General features: G+C 47.2%; 1 protein-coding gene across 1 annotated transcript in view; it reads left to right on the top strand.

The window, feature by feature from the left end:
- The first annotated feature begins 1,775 nt into the window (after nucleotides 1–1,775).
- The window catches only part of LOC146010162 (uncharacterized), a 31,761-nt gene continuing 15,906 nt past the window's right edge, over nucleotides 1,776–17,630 (top strand). The window contains 5 exon segments of the mRNA XM_083151125.1: nucleotides 1,776–2,174; nucleotides 13,239–13,428; nucleotides 14,268–14,346; nucleotides 14,465–14,562; nucleotides 14,710–15,082. Of these exon segments, the coding sequence (XP_083007251.1) occupies nucleotides 14,313–14,346; nucleotides 14,465–14,562; nucleotides 14,710–15,082 (505 nt within the window). The 5' untranslated portion in view covers nucleotides 1,776–2,174; nucleotides 13,239–13,428; nucleotides 14,268–14,312.

Genomic DNA, 17,630 nt, shown 5'->3' with positions numbered 1-17,630 from the left:
GATGTCTCCGCCCCTCTCTCTCTCTGACCCCTTCTACTTCCCCCTATCTCTGATGCCGTCTCCTCCCCCCTGTCTCTGACGCCATCTCCTCCCCCTCTCTCTCTGATGCCATCTCCTCCCCCCTCTCTGTATCTTGCTACCATAATGCTGGGAACACACTAAAGCAATTGTCGTGGGAGAACGATAAAGTGCATACATACTGACCGATATCGTTCACAATATCAGTCAGTGATGTCACCCGCCCCCTGCTCCGTACATGCAGCCTCAGACAATACTGTTAGATTCAGCTGCATGTACAGACAACAGACAATGCACATCTTTAACGATATTGACCGTACAAACTCAATGATATTCATGTGATATCGGTATATCGCATGAATATGCACGAGCATATTGTCACCGATAAATCGCCCAGTGTGTACCCAGCGTAGGGGAATTGAAGTGACAATGTGGGGGAAATTTACTGAGACGGGAGTTGTATTTCACATGGGATGTTGCTATGTGCCCGTGTGTGTGTGGGGCCCTTCTCAAGAGTTTGCTATGGGGCCCAAAGCATCCTAGTTATGCCCCTGGCTATTAGGGGGGCAGTTGACATTAGTTTTGCCTAGGATGCCAAGAAACTGGCTCTGACACCTGGTATTATACTGCAGCCTGTGTGAGTAGAACGGGTTGGGATCATTAGGTCGACAGTCATTAGGTCGACACCCATTAGGTCGACATGGGAAAAGGTTGACATTGGTCTAGGTCGACATGGTTCTAGTTTGAAAGGTCAATAGTTTGACAGGTCGTTAGTTCGACAGGTCATTAGTTCGACAATGTCTATGTCGACAGTCAAAAGGTCGACATGGGGTTTTTCACTGTTTTTTTTCCCCCCTGAGTGTCAAGACAGTCGACATGGACACAGTTTCAAGTGCACCGCATCCCCTCGCATTGCTCGCTATGCATCGGCCACGGTGCACATTATTTTATTCTCCCTCCACGCCCTAGTGGATGGTAGGGGATGAAATACCGCCTGTCAGCAAATGTCGGCTCAAAATACAGCGAAAAATCCCATGTCGACCTAGACATTGTCGAACTAATGACCTGTCGAACTAGTGACCTTTCGACCTAGAACTATGTCGAAATTTTCCTATGTCGACCTAGACCTATGTCGACCTAATGGTGTCGACCATCATGCTGTAGACCAAATGACCGCATCCAAGTAGAACAGCAGCTCCCCTCTAAGTGCCCTTATGGCTCACACCCAGCAATCACTACTATGCTGTTACTAGCAGTATAATACCTGGGGTCACCTGGTGCCAGCTGCAGCACTCTCCCTACTGCATGCCATGCACACCAGGAAGGGACGTTTCCCTAGGGATAGCCATCGACCATCGATGATTCAAAATCATCGATGGTTCATGGCCGATGTCGAATACTTTTGCCATCGATGGGGGAGTACCAGATGGTTTCCCTCCATCGATGAAATAGCAAAACGATGGTTTTTTTTTTTTCGAAAGTGCTGGGACACGGAGCATAGCTCCTCCCCCCGACACCCGCGAAGCCCCGCCCCCGTGTTTTGATTGATCCACAGGCCAATCCATCAAACACAATGGATGATCATCGATATGTAAAAATATCGATGGTCATCCACTGCATAGTTAAGCACTATCGATGGCCAGTTGCCGATTTGCCATCGATGGCAACCATCGATGGCAACGATGGCCATCCCTACGTTTCCCTGGTAACACAGCTCCTCCCACTCTGCCCCACACAGGAAATACACTTTGGCTACAGCCGCGGGGAATATGGGAGCTGAGTACAAACCACAAGAAAATGGCCGCTGCTGTATGAGGACACACATTGAGACATCACTACAGGAATGGTTGAAGCGGCAATTGCATTCCGAGAATGCACAGAGAGAGTTCTGAGAAGTGCGGTCATCGGTAGTGGATAGATTCAGTAACTAAATACGACGCCTAGTAAGGCTCCATAAAGAATGTCCCCTGTTTCAGGGAGCGGCGGACATTTTTCAGAAGACCAATACCCGCGCTCAGTCAGTGGCGTCAGCAGCTCGGCTCCCCTGGTCCTGCTGGGGCAGCGCTGCTGATCATACCTGAGGCCTCTCACTTCCAGCAACCACGGTGATTAAGTTACTGGGGACCGAGAGAAGACATTGCTGTATCTGGCAGCAGGTGATGGTATTATGCTGTCCTGGTGTTATTATACAGGGGAGCAGCCTGTGGTGTCCTGTTATACAGGGGGGAGCAGCATGTGGTGTCCTGTTATACAGGGGGGAGCAGCATGTGGTGTCCTGTTTATACAGGGGATGAGCAGCCTGCAGCGTCCTTTTATCCAGAGGCCTGTTACATGTGGGGGAGCGGCCTGTGGCTGACTGTTAAACAGGGGAGAGCCGCCTGTTATACAGGGGTGGAGAGGCCTGTGGTGGACTGTCATACAGGGGGTTATCCTGTTATACAGGGGGAGCGGCCTGCGACATCCTGTTTATGCAGGGGGAGTGTTCTGTGGCATTCTGTTTATACGGTTGTGGTGTCATCATACCCTCCAACTGTACCGATTTTGCCGGTACAGTACCGTTTTTTAACAGTCTGTACCGGCAAAATCAGTTTGTTCCGAATGTACCGTTTTTTTTGTTTCCTTCTTTGTTTTCCTATTCCTCCTCCGCTACTGGCTGTTCCAATCCTGTGCGCGCTGCCCTGCGCCAGCTCTCCCCCTCCATTCTCATGAGTGCATTGCGGGCATGGCGTCATGACATCAGGCACCAGCACCGCACCCTGCGCACTCAAGGGAAGGATGTCTATGTGCCCTCACTGTCTGCGCAGGCGGAGAACTGAGCGAGGGCGCAAATCTCTGTGAGGGAGAGAGGGGTGCAGTGGCCAGTCCCGGCACGCATGGGAGTGCTCAGTGCAGCAAGTAGGTGCCATCTAGACTACAGGTCGCCGTTCGGAGTCTGCCACACATTTGAGTGCAGCAAGTAGGTGCACTAAATCACTCCAGCTGTGTCTGCTATATCCAGCATCGTGTCGCACCTGTTGGCCTGCAGCTCATGTCACATGGTGGCTTGGTGGGCTGCTGGTATATTAAATAAGTATATTGGTACTTATGTAGTATCTGGGCGCCCGATTTTTTGATTGTATGCCTTAAGTTAAGGCATACAATCAGATGCGATGCGATATCGCATCCAAGCGACCATCGGATGCGATGCGATGACCCAATTTTTCCTTAGGAATCAATGTTAAAATGGACTGAGTCCATTTTAACATGGAATTCAATGGGAAAAAGGGGTCCTTTTCATACCCCTACTATCCAAGTGGGCATGGAGTTGGATATAAACCTGTGGCGAGCGCAGCGAGGCGAGCGAACGGTATTCTGTGTCCCCTCGCGGGGCTCGCTACAGGTTTATATCCAACTACATGCCCACTTGGATAGTAGGGGTATGAAAAGGACCCCTTTTTCCCATTGAATTCCATGTTAAAATGGACTCAGTCCATTTTAACATTGATTCCTATGGAAAAATCGGGTCATCGCATCGCATCCGATGGTCGCATGCGATGCGATGTGCCCGATCCGACCCGATTTCTAAATCGGGCGCCTATTTACTACATAAGTACCAGTATATTTAATATACTTATTTATTAAATAAGTATATTAAATATACTTATTTATTTTAATATGCCAGCAGCCCACCAAGCCACCATGTGATATGAGCTGCATCAGACATAAATGTGGGAAAAAAACTGCCCAGAACACATTCGGAAAGGGGACATGGCCACGCCCACTTTACATGTAACTACGCCCACATTACCTGTGACCACGCCCCTTCCTAAATGTGTGTGACCTGTTATTCAGGGGAGAGCGGCCTGTGGCATCCTTTTATGCAGTTGGGGAGGGAGCGACCTGCAGTGTCCTTTTATACATGGGGAGTGGCCTGTGGCGTCCTTTTATACATGGGGAGTGGCCTGTGGCGTCCTGTTATACAGGGGGGGGGGGACGACCTGTGGCGTCCTGTTATACAGGGCGGCAGCGGCCTGCGGCGTCCTGTTATACAGGGGGGGAGCGGCCTGTGGTGGCCTATTATATAGTGCGAGCAGCCTTTGGTGCCCCATTACAATTATTTTGAGAAAATCGTGTACTACAATGGACGTTGTAGTGGTATTCTATAGCGCTTATACTGTACATGTGCCCATTGTTCTCTGTATGATGTGTGTGTGTGTATATATATATATATATATATATATATATAATATATATAGATACTAGGTGATTCATCGCGCCCTACGGGCGCTCTTCACACCATCGTAAGGGGCTGCGCCCCCTTAATTTGTGAACATTTGTATATGAGAAAGATGGTTAGAATTGTATGAAAGATGCCTGTATTGCAACTTCAGTTATAGGTGAAATGTGTTAAATAGAGAGCATATGATGTGGAAGGGGGTATGTATTGTTTTGTTTAATTAAAAACCGGTTACAGAGTAAGATGTACATTGATAGTGTGGAGGGTACAGTGACATTTGTGGGTGTGGGGGGGGCTGTGTGTGCATGTTGTTTAGGTGTGTGTGTGCAATAGTATAGTAGGGTGTTTCTGAGTCAGCGGCTCCCCACTGGCGGAGGTCACGACACAGGAAAACAGGAGGCTGGGTAGTGATAGGGGTGTGTGGGCATAAGGGGGACTCTAAAGAGGAGGGTGGGAGATACTGTGCTGCTTCTGCCAGTGGGTGAGGGTCCAGCGTGGAAGTACAGGATGGTGGCCCTTAGTCAGTGTCTCCTCCTACTGGGTGGGAGTTCGGGTGCATGAGAGCAGGAGGCTGGGCTATGAGGCATGATAGGGGCATGTGGGCAAAACAGCGTCAGCGACTCCCCAGTGGTGGAAGTTACGGTTCAGGAGAGCAGGAAGCTGGGTAGTGATAGGGGTGTGTGAGTATACGGGGGACTAAAGAGGGGCTTAGGGGTGCCGTGAATTGCGGGGGGTGCCGTGAATCAAGGGAGGGGGGGCGCAGGTGTCGGCGAATCGCGGGAGAGGGCGGGGGTCGGCAAAGCGTGGGAGGGGGCGTGAATTGCGGGAGGGGGGTGCGCGGGGGGTCCGTGAATTGCGGGAGGGGGGGGGCACGGGGCGCGATGAATCACCTAGTTGGCTATATATTCTTGTAGAAGGATGGTAGGATGTTGCTGTCATTCAGAACGCATTTACATAAACAGTAATAGTAGCAGTAAAAGGTCTGACTTAAAACACCTACAGTAAAACAGAACAGGTGTTATATATTATACAAAGAATTGGTTGATGATGTGTAGGTTGACGTGCACATAGTTCATAGTTGTGACTGGAAAAAAATTGCAAAAAAAAAAAATCAACACAGAAAGTTCAACACATGTAAATGTTGAGATAAGTGTGGCACTTCATCGGTGTCCATGTCGACACATGAGAATGAATATGAAAATATTGAAAAAGTGTCAGTGTTTTGCATGTGCCATTTAATCGTGGGGATGCCGTGAATGGGGGGGGGGGGAGGGAGGGAGGTGCATACCCAACATGACCCTCTCCAGGAGGGACACATTGCTCTGTTTCTGGACTTTATTCTTAATTTATGGATTACCATTACCTGTGCTTAAACACCTTTCTTATCAATTACCCTGTTTAAAATGACAGGTGATGACAATCATAAATTAAGATGGAAGTCCACAAACAGAGCATTCTGTCCCTCCTGGAGAGGGTCATGTTGGGAGGTATGGAGGTGTGGGGCGCTCACCTGGTGTGTCTGGTGAGTAGCTCTGTCCTTGCTGTGTAACATGGAGAGGCAGAGGGTGTCTGGCACTGTCTGTGGGCTCACTGGGCTGGTTCTCTGTCATGTGAGTCATTCATGTGAGTCAGAGGCTCCACCCAGGGTTATATCTCCAGACACACTTTAACAGTAAACAGAACAGTTGCAATACAGGCCATCTTTCATACAATTCTAACCATCTTTCTCATATACAAATGTTCACAAATTAAGGGGGCACAGCCCCTTATGACGGTGTGAAGAGTGCCCGTAGGGCGCGATGAATCACCTAGTATCTATAGTAATAATACAGGGACGTGACTGGGGAGGTGAGGGGATCTGGGAGCGTCACTGTGACATCACTTATATCTATAGTAATAATACAGGGACGTGACTGGGGAGGTGAGGGGATCTGGGAGCGTCACTGTGACGTCACATATATCTATAGTAATAATACAGGGACGTGACTCGGGAGGTGAGGGGATCTGGGAACGTCACTGTGACATCACTTATATCATTAGTAATAATACAGGGACGTGACTGTGGAGGTGAGGGGATCTGGGAACGTCACAGTGACATTACTTATATCTATAGTAATAATACAGGGACGTGACTGGGGAGGTGAGGGGATCTGGGAGCGTCACTGTGACATCACATATATCTATAGTAATGATACAGGGACATGACTGTGGAGGTGAGGGGGCCTGGGAGTGTCACTGTGACCTCATATATATCTATAGTAATAATACAGGGACGTGACTGGGGAGGTGAGGGGGGATCTGGGAGCGTCACTGTGACATCACTTATATCTATAGTAATAATACAGGGACGTGACTGGGGAGGTGAGGGGATCTGGGAGCGTCACTGTGACATCACTTATATCTATAGTAATAATGCAGGGACGTGACTGGGGAGGTGAGGGGATCTGGGAACGTCACTGTGACATCACTTATATCTATAGTAATAATACAGGGAGGTGACTGGGGAGGTGAGGGGATCTGGGAGTATCACGGTGACATCACTTATATCTATAGTAATACAGGGACGTGACTGTGGAGGTGAGGAGATCTGGGAGTGTCACTGTGACATCACTTACATCTATAGTAATAATACAGGGACGTGACTGGGGTGGTGAGGGGATCTGGGAACGTCACAGTGACATTACTTATATCTATAGTAATAATACAGGGACATGACGGGGAGGTGAGGGGATCTGGGAGCATCACTGTGACATCACTTATATCTATAGTAATAATACAGGGAGGTGACTGGGGAGGTGAGGGGATCTGGGAGTGTCACTGTGACATCACTTATATCTATAGTAATAATACAGGGACGTGACTGGGGACGTGAGGGGATCTGGGAGCGTCACTTATATCTATAGTAATAATACAGGGATGTGACTGGGGAGGTGAGGGGATCTGGGAGTGGCACTGTGACATCACTTATATCTATAGTAATAATACAGGGACGTGACTGGGGAGGTGAGGGGATCTGGGAGCGTCACTGTGACGTCACCTATATCTATATTAATAATACAGGGAGGTGAGGGGATCTGGGAGTGTCACTGTGACATCACTTAAATCTATAGTAATACAGGGATGTGACTGGGGAGGTGAGGGGATCTGGGAGTGTCACTGTGACCCCATATATATCTATAGTAATAATACAGGGACGTGACTGGGGAGGTAAGGGGATCTAGGTACGTCACTGTGACCCCATATATATCTATATTAATAATACAGGGACGTGACTGGGGAGGTGAGGGGATCTGGGAGTGTCACTGTGACATCACTTATACCTATAGTAATAATACAGTGACGTGACTGGTTAGGTAAGGGGATCTGGGAGCGTCACTGTGACATCACTTATATCTATAGTAATAATACAGGGACGTGACTGGGGAGGTGAGGGGATCTGGGAGCGTCACTGTGTCATCACTTATATCTATAGTAATAATACAGGGACATCACTGTGGAGGTGAGGGGATGGAGCGTCACTGTGACATCACTTATATCTATAGTAATAATACAGGGTAGTAATAATACAGGGACATCACTGTGGATGTGAGGGGATTTGGGAGCGTCACTGTGACGTCACTTATATCTATAGTAATAATACAGGGACATCACTGTGGAGGTGAGGTGGATTTGATTGTTAATGAGATATCTGATATATTAACCCCTTCCTGACACAGCATGTTTTTGCCTTCCTGACAGAGCCCTTTTTTTCAAGTGGGGATAACTTTTTTTTGCTTTTACTTATCCCAGTAATTTTGAGATTGTTTTCTCGTGACACATTGTACTTCAAGTTAGTGGTAAATTTGGGTCGATACAGTCTGTGTTTTTTTGTGAAAAATACCAAAATGTCGTAAAAAAATGGAAAATTTAGCGATTTTCAAAATGTTAAATTTTCTGTTTGTGAGACAAATAATCATACCACTCAAAATAGTTAATAACTAACATAGACCATATGTCTACTTTATGTTTCCATCATTATTTCAACCTCCTTTTAATTTTTTTGGACACTAGGAGGCTTAAAATATGAATAGCAAATTCTCAAATTTTCAAGAAAATTTCAAACACTGATTTTTTTAGGGACCAGTTCAGTTCTGATGTGACTTTGAGGGACTTGTATGTGAGACACCCCCATAAATGATGCCATTTCAAAAACTGCACCCCTCACAGTTTTCAAAACATCATTTTGGAAGTTTGTTAACCCTTTAGGTGTTTCACAGGAATTAAAACAAAGTGTAGGTGAAATTTCAAAATTTCATTTTTTTTGCAGATTTGCAATTTTAATACATTTTTCTAAGGAACACAATAGATTTTACTAGAGAAATGTGACTAAAAATTGATTCCCCCAATTCTTTTGTTTTCATAAATATCCTATATGTGGCCCTAGTGTGCACGTTGACCAAACCACAGGCTTCATAATAGAAGGAGCACCTACTTGATTTTGGAGCCTCCTTTTTATGAGATTATTTTTTAGGCACCATGTAGGTTTCTAGGCACCATAAGATGCTAAAAGTTAGGAACCCCCCCACAAGTGACCCCATTTTGCAAACTACACCCCTCAGGGAATTCATCTAGGGGTATAGTGTACATTTCAAACCCCCAGGGGTTTCACCAATTTTGATACAACTGGGCTGTGCAAATGAAAAATTACATTTTTTACACAAAAATGCAGTTCTGGCTCAAAATTTTTCATTTTCACAAGGAATGAAGGAGACAAAGCACCCCAAAATCTGTGCCCCAATTTCTCCCGAGTACGGCAATGCCTCATGTGTGACCAAAAAATGGCAGGACTCAGAAGGGAAGGAGTGATATTTGGATTTTGCAGCACAGATTCTGGTGGAATGTTGGTGGGTGCTATGTCGCATTAGCAAGACCCCCAAAGCAACAATACAGTGGAACCCCCCCACAAGTGACCCCATTTTGCAAACTACACCCCTCAGGGAATTCATCTAGGGGTATAGTGTACATTTCAAACCCCCAGGGGTTTCACCAATTTTGATACAACTGGGCAGTGAAAATGAAAAATTAAATTTTTTACACAAAAATGCAGTTCTGGCTCAATTTTTCATTTTCACAAGGAATGAAGGAGACAAAGCACCCCAAAATCTGTGCCCCAATTTCTCCCGAGTACGGCAATGCCTCATGTGTGACCAAAAAATGGCAGGACTCAGAAGGGAAGGAGTGATATTTGGATTATGCAGCACAGATTCTGGTGGAATATTGGTGGGTGCTATGTCGCATTAGCAAGACCCCCAAAGCACCAATACAGTGGAACCCCCCCACAAGTGACCCCATTTTGCAAACTACACCCCTCAGGGAATTCATCTAGGGGTATAGTGTACATTTCAAACCCCCAGGGGTTTCACCAATTTTGATACAACTGGGCTGTGCAAATGAAAAATTACATTTTTTTACACAAAAATGCAGTTCTGGCTCAAAATTTTTCATTTTCAGAAGGCATGAAGGAGAAAAAGCACCCCAAAATCTGTGCCCCAATTTCTCCCGAGTATGGCAATGCCTCATATGTGACCAAAAAATACCAGTTGGGTGCATGGCAGGACTCAGAAGGGAAGGAGTGATTTTTGGATTTTGCAGCTCAGATTCTGGTGGAATGAATGGTGGGTGCTATGTGGCATTAGCAAGACCCCCGAAGCACGGTGAAATGATGAACCTAATAATCCATAGATGTGTGGTATATTTTAAAACACTCCTTTATACATAGGCCGGGTTTGTCGGGGCAAGTTTCACAGTGGAAAATAGTATCCTTTCTTATTCCCTTTTTATAGCAAACTTTGCACCTTTTTTGTGTCCTGCCCTTTCTTGCAGTGGAGGGGATTTCGTTCGGAAAATGCTGCCCTGGTACAATACGGGGGCCAGTACTAGAAGTACTGGGGCCCTCTGCCTGCTGGTTCCCAAATATTAGGCCCTTTATGACTTCCTCTTGAAAGTGCATAAATGTCCCCCTCTGGCTGGTAGAACGGAATAGCACGTAAGCGTTATACAGTGCCATCTGGATGATATACACGGCCAGCTTCTTGTACCATATTTTTGTTTTCCGCAGGGCACTGTACGGCTTCAGTACCTGATCTGAAAGATCCACTCCGCCCATGTACTTATTGTAATCTAGGATACAATTAGGTTTTGAGGTGTGGGTACTGGTACCTCGTACAGGGATGGAGGTGGTACTGTCTCAATGAATTGTTGTCAGTATAAGGACATCCCTCTTGTCCTTATATTTGACCAACAACATATTTTCGGTGCATATTCCCCTGCTTTCACCCCTTCTCATTACTTGGGCAATGTGTGTTTTTGGGAGGCCTCTTTGGTTCTTGCGCACAGTACCGCAAGCTGCTGTACCTCTTGAACCAAGGGCCTTAAACAGGGGGATGCTAGTGTAAAAGTTATCCACATAGAGGTGATAACCTTTATCCAGGAAGGGGTGCACTAAATCCCAGACAATTTTTCCACTAACACCTACGAGGAAGGGGGGGCATTCTGGCGGTTCAATTCTTGAATCCTTCCCTTCATAAACCCTAAACCTGTGGGTGTACCCTGAGGTGCTTTCACACAGTTTATACATTTTTATGCCATACCTTGCCCTCTTACTGGGAAGGTACTGGCGGAATTTAACCCTTCCTTTAAAATGTATAAGGGACTCGTCGATACAAATAAATTTTTCAGGGATGTACATCTCTGCAAATTTGGCACTGAAATGATCAATGACCGGCCTGACTTTGAATAGCCGGTCAAAGGTGGGATCATCTCTGGGTGGGCACTGTGCATTATCGGTGTAATGTATAAATTTAAGGATTGTTTCAAAACGAGTTCGAGTCATGGCCATACGGTAAAATGGGGTGCTGTACAGAACATCTGTACTCCAATATTGCCTAATTTCTGGCTTTTTTACTATACCCATATGTAACACCAGACCCCAAAACGTCATCATCTCTACTGCATCTACAGGGGTCCACCTAGCAAATGATGACGTGGGGTTTTGAGCAATAAACTGCTGGGCATATAAATTACTTTGGTCCACCATTAAATTTATAAAATCATCAGAGAAAAATAATTTGAAAAAGTCAATTTCTCTGAGACCTGTTGAATCACATTGGATTCCTGGGATGGCCAAAAACTCAGGAACCTGGGGCTCAAAATTGTCTGGTGGTGGCGTCCATACGGGATCAATCATTTGGGGGGGGGTCTCAGCTGCTCTACGGGGGCGTCTTTGAGGGGGTCCCTCATCACTAGAGGAGGAAGAGGAGCTTAAGACGAATCCTTCAAATTCCCCGCTTGCCTCACTGGCTGTGTCAGAGTCAGAGGCAAGCATGGCATATGCCTCCTCCGCTGAATACATTCTTCTGGATGACTGGGATGACATTTGGGATGCCATTTTTATTTTTGTGTTTCTGTAAGTGTAATGTTTCAACACGTGTATAGTGTAGGGGGGGTGCAAACTTCATTTCAACACGGGGGGAATGTAGTGTGTAGTGTGTATGTAGTGCAGAAAAAAAAATACTTTATACAGGAATTTGATCCCAATTAAAAAAAAAAAAAAAATTGAAGGGGTTAAAAAAAAAAGGTCCTGCGCCAAAAATTGAGCACAGATGTTGGTCAGTAACGACCGTCACTGAACAGCGGCCACAGGACACCCACAAAAGCAACGTGGGTGTAAAAACAATTAAAAAAAATATACCACAGCACTCTCCAAAAAAAAAAAAACAATTTAAAAAAACTGCAGAAAAAAAATTATATCAACCCTGTGCCAAAAATGCTGTTCAGTGATTGTACGTCACTGATCAGCGCTCAGCGGCCACAGGACACCCACAAAAGCAACGTGGGTGTAAAAACAAAACCCCACTGCACTCTCCAAAAAAAAACAACTGCAGATCAGTGATGCAACACTGATTAGCAGTGAGGGGCAGCAGGCACACAACTGTGGGTGCAACCTGACAGGGTATATATAAAAAAAAAAAACCTGGACCCCCAAAAAGTTGCTGATTAATTTAAACTAATCAGCACAAAAGGGGGGGCAGCAGGGGGGGCAGCAGTCAGTTGCACAGGCAGCACAACCTTTGGTGCAACTGACAGGTGTATATATATAAAAAAAAACCTCTGCACCCCCAAAAAGTTGCTGATCAGCTCAGATATAGTGATCAGCACAAAAGGGGGTGCAGCAGACACAAAATATAGCACTCTCTATCACTCTCTATCACTCTCTATCACTATCTCTCACTATCTCTCACTATCTCTGACTATCTCTGACTATCTATCACTATCTGTGACTCTATGACACTGCAGCAGCAGCACACAGGAAGTCACAAGATCCAGGAAGCATCCAGCTGCTGGCAGCACGCTACCAGCGGTGATCAGGTAAGTATCAGGCAAGGTTCAGGTATGTATAGCAGGACAGAGTGGCCGGTGACCGCTCTGCACGCAATTCCAGACCGGAATGGCGTCTGCAGCGCAGTCACCATTAGTTTAAATGGCGCGCCATGGCTGTGATTGTTCCGTCGGTCCGACGGACCAATCACAGCCTTGGGGGCAGGTGGGGTGAGGTGTCGTCGTCACCGATGACCCCCTCATGCCCCCTCACACCCGGCGGTGATTGACACCTGTGTTACCGAGCGTCTGATTCGCCGGTAACACAGGAAAACGCTGCGAATGGCTGTTCACATTGAACAGCAAATCACAGCGATCGCCGACGGGACATGTCTGCTGTCAAGGACAGCAGACATCGTCCCTCTGTCACTGCGTCTCTAGACGCAGTGGCACTTTGAAGTCATGACGTATATATACGTCATGTGTCGGGAAGTACATCCCGGCCATGACGTATATATACGTCAAATGTCGGGAAGGGGTTAATACTACAGTGACATGATTGGTGGATCTTGTGAATTACATCTCATAGCACTAATATAGGGTCATGACTGGGAGTGTATGCAGTAATAGTATATTTTCCAATACACAGGGTTACATATTAGTGAAGAAGACATCCAGTGACCATGAGACACGCGGTTACCATCCCTGTGTGTCAGGAGAACTGAGCAGGACCCAGAGTTCCATCACAGTGCCTCCACCTCACTCACTGATACATGGGAGAGACAAGGAGCAGAAGATCCTGGAACTCACCAACAAGATCATCCAGCTGCTGACCAGAGGTGACTGCTGGGAATGGGACATTATACAGTAACACCGGGGGCTGTGACCAGAGAGGTGACTGCTGGGAATGGGGCATTATACAGTAACACCCGGGGATGTGACCAGAGAGGTGACTGCTGGGAATGGGGCATTATACTGTAACACCGGGGGATGTGATCGGAGAGGTGACTGCTGGGAATGGGGCATTATACTGTAACACCGCGAGATGTGATCGGAGAGGTTACTGCTGGGAATGGGGCATTATACAGTAACACCGGGGGATGTGATCGGAGAGGTGACTGCTTGGAATGGGCCATTATACAGTAACACCGGGGGATGTGATCGGAGAGGTGACTGCTGGGAATGGGGCATTATACAGTAACACGGGGGGATGTGATCGGAGAGGTGACTGCTGGGAATGGGACATTATAGAGTAACACCGGGGGATATGATCGGAGAGGTGACTGCTGGGAATGGGACATTATAGAGTAACACCGGGGGATGTGATCGGAGAGGTGACTGCTGGGAATGGGGCGTTATACAGTAACACCGGGGGATGTGACCGGAGAGGTGACTGCTGGGAATGGGGCGTTATACAGTAACACCAGGGGATGTGACCAGAGAGGTGACTGCTGGGAATAGGGCATTATACAGTAACACCAGGGGATGTGACCGGCGAGGTGACTGTTGGGAATGAGACCTTATACAGTAACACCGGGGGATGTGACCGGATAGGTGACTGCTGGGAATGGGACATTATACAGTAACACCGGGGGATGTGTCTGGGTGATGACTGTATAACTGTGTGTGTCGGTTTCCTAGAAGGTGTCAGGATGTCACTGTCTATTTCTCTATGCAGGAGGGGGGATATATAGAGGAACACAAGGGTCTGTGCAGGAATGTTATGATGGAGAATCACCGGCCCCTCACATCACTGGGTAAGAGGAGACTTCATTTTATTGTGCAGGGGAGAGCTTGTATGGGGGTCGCCTATATACACGTATCATCTGCTAATCCACATGTACAATATATTCAGTCACTGTGTGTCTCCTATAGATGGGCCCAGTAACAGAGATTCCCCAGAGAGATGTCCCCGTCCTCTGTATTCCCAGCACTGTACAGAGGAGACTCACGGGACCCCACAGGAGGATCAGGTAGGTGGGAATAAGGGTCTCCCTAATATACCTAAGTGACTGTCGCTATATGAATTGCAACAGGTGTGTGTGTGTGTATTATACATCAGTTATCTACTGTGTAAGCTCAATACTGTCAGACATTATTTATGTGATATTTATTTGTAGGTTCAATCTGAAGCTATGTCTGATATTAAGGTTGAAGTAATAAAGGGAGAAGAGGAGACGGATGTGACTGACATTAAGGCAGAAGACACAAAGGAAGAAGAGACGTATGTGACTGACATTAAGGCAGAAGATACAGAGGAAGAAGAGACGTATGTGACTGACATTAAGGCAGAAGACACAGAGGAAGAAGAGACGTATGTGACTGACATTAAGGCAGAAGACACAGAGGAAGAAGAGACGTATGTGACGGATATGAAGATAAGAGAAGAGTCTTATGTGTCTGATAAGAAAGAAGATACAGAGACAGAAGACACACATATGAGGGGTGATCAGCAGTGTAAGAAGGAGGAAATCCCTACAGATCCCAGCACAGGTGAGGAATAATCACTTATTGCATACAGTATTTTCCTTGTTCTTTTTGTTCTAAACAAGCGCCTGAAACTGGAGGTTGTGTATTAGTGGGAATATTAAAATATAATGTGCCGCCATGGTTAGACAAAAAGTAAGGTCAGCAATCAACAATAAAACAAGAGGATTTAAACTTTATAAAAGTAACTTAGATGTGTCACCAAATATAAGGAATCAAACAAAACTTGTAAAGAGGTAATCAAGGCAGCTAAAAGACCATATGAGGTACGAATAGCTACTGAAAGCAAATCCAACACCAACATTTTTTTTATGAACTATGTGATTCATCGCGCCCTACGGACACTCTTCACACCGTCGTAAGGGGCTGCGCCCCCTTAATTTGTGAACATTTGTATATGAGAAATATGGTTAGAATTATATGAAAGATGCCTGTATTGCAACTTGAGTTATAGGTGAAATGTGTTAAATAAAGAGCATATGATGTGGAAGGGGGTGTGTATTGTTTTGTTTAATTAAAAAGCGGTTACAGAGAAAGATGTACATTGATAGTGTGGATGGTACAGTGACATTTGTGGGTGTGGGGGGGGCTGTGTGTGCATGTTGTTTAGGTGTGTGTGTGCAATAGTATTGTAGGGTGTTTCTGAGTCAGCGGCTCCCCACTGGCAGAGGTCACGACACAGGAAAACAGGAGGCTGGGTAGTGATAGGGGTGTGTGGGCATAAGGGGGACTAAAGAGGAGGGTGAGAGATACTGTGCAGCTTCTGCCAGTGGGTGAGGGTCCAGCGTGGCAGTACAGGAGTACAGGATGGTGGCCCTTAGTCAGTGTCTCCTCCTACTGGGTGGGAGTTCGGGTGCATGAGAGCAGGATGCTGGGCTATGAGGCATGATAGGGGCATGTGGGCAAAACAGCGTCAGCGACTCCCCAGTGGTGGAAGTTACGGTTCAGGAGAGCAGGAAGCTGGGTAGTGATAGGGGTGTGTGAGTATACGGGGGACTAAAGAGGGGCTTAGGGGTGCCGTGAATTGCGTGGGGGGTGCCGTGAATCAAGGGAGGGTGGGCACGGGGCGCGATGAATCACCTAGTTGGTTATATATTCTTGTAGAAGGATGGTAGGATTTTGCTGTCATTCAGAATGCATTTACATAAACAGTAATAGTAACAGTAAAAGGTCTGACTTAAAACACCTACAGTAAAACAGGAAAGGTGTTATATATTATACAAAGAATTGGTTGATGATGTGTAGGTTGACGTGCACATAGTTAATAGTTGTGACTGGAAAAAAATTGCTACAAGAAAAAAATCAACACAGAAAGGTCAACACATGTAAATGTTGACATAAGTGTGGCACTTCATCGGTGTCCATGTTGACACATGAGAATGAATATGAAAACATTCAAAAAAAGAAAAATAAATCCACAAAAACTCATGTCAACCTTTTTCATTGTCGACTATAGCCTCATAGAGGTGGGGGTGTCCGCGAATCACGGGAGGAGGGGTCGTGGGTGGATGCCGTGAATTGCGGGAGGGGGGTCGCGGGGGGGGTGTGTGGGTGCCGCGAATCGTGGGAGGGGGGGTTGCAGTGAATCGCGGGAGGCGGGGGGTTGCCGCAATGACAGGAGGGGGGTCAGGGGTGGGGAATCGCGGTAGGGGGCACCGTGAACCGCGGGAGGGGGGGCCCGGGGGGTTGGCGCGAATCGTGGGAGGGGGAGTCGTGGGGTGCCGCGAATCACAGGAGGGGGGGTGTCACGGCGTGGGGCCGTGAATCGCGGGGGTACCGCGAATTGCGGGGGTTGTGCTGCAAATCGCGGGAGGGGGGTCGCGGGGTGTGCCACGTATCGCCACAAGAAAAAATTAACACAGAAAGGTCAACACATGTAAATGTTGACATAAGTGTGGCACTTCATTGGTGTCCATGTCGACACATGAGAATGAATATGAAAACATTGAAAAAGTGAAAAATAAATCTTGTCAACCTTTTTCATTGTCGACCATAGCCGTGCCAGTGTTTTGCATGTGCCATTTAATCCTGGGGTTGCCGTGAATCACGTGCGGGGGAGGTGAGGGGTGTCCGCGAATCACGGGAGGAGGGTTCGTGGTTGGATGCCGTGAATTGCGGGAGGGGGGTCGCGGGGGAGGGGTGGGGGTGCCGTGAATCGTGGGATGGGGGGGGGGCGCGGGGGGTTGCAGTGAATCGCAGGAGGGTGGGTCGGGGTTGCCGCAATGACAGGAGGGGGGATCAGGGGTGGGGAATCGCGGTAGGGGGGGTCGTGGGGGGCACCGTGAACCGCGGGAGGGGGGGCCGGGGGGTCGGCGCGAATCGTGGGAGGGGGGGTGTCACGGGGTGGGGCCGCGAATCGCGGGGGGTGTGCTGCAAATCGCGGGAGGGGGGTCGCGGTGGGTGCCGCGAATCGCCACAAGAAAAAAATCAACACAGAAAGGTCAACACATGTAAATGTTGACATAAGTGTGGCACTTCATTGGTGTCCATGTCGACACATGAGAATGAATATGAAAACATTGAAAAAGTGAAAAATAAATCTTGTCAACCTTTT

This window comes from Crinia signifera, chromosome 6, assembly GCF_055691185.1.
Source record: "Crinia signifera chromosome 6, ASM5569118v1, whole genome shotgun sequence".
NCBI lineage: Eukaryota > Metazoa > Chordata > Amphibia > Anura > Myobatrachidae > Crinia > Crinia signifera.
The sequence above is the reverse complement of the archived record's forward strand: the minus strand, read 5'-3'. Positions and strand labels throughout refer to the sequence as shown.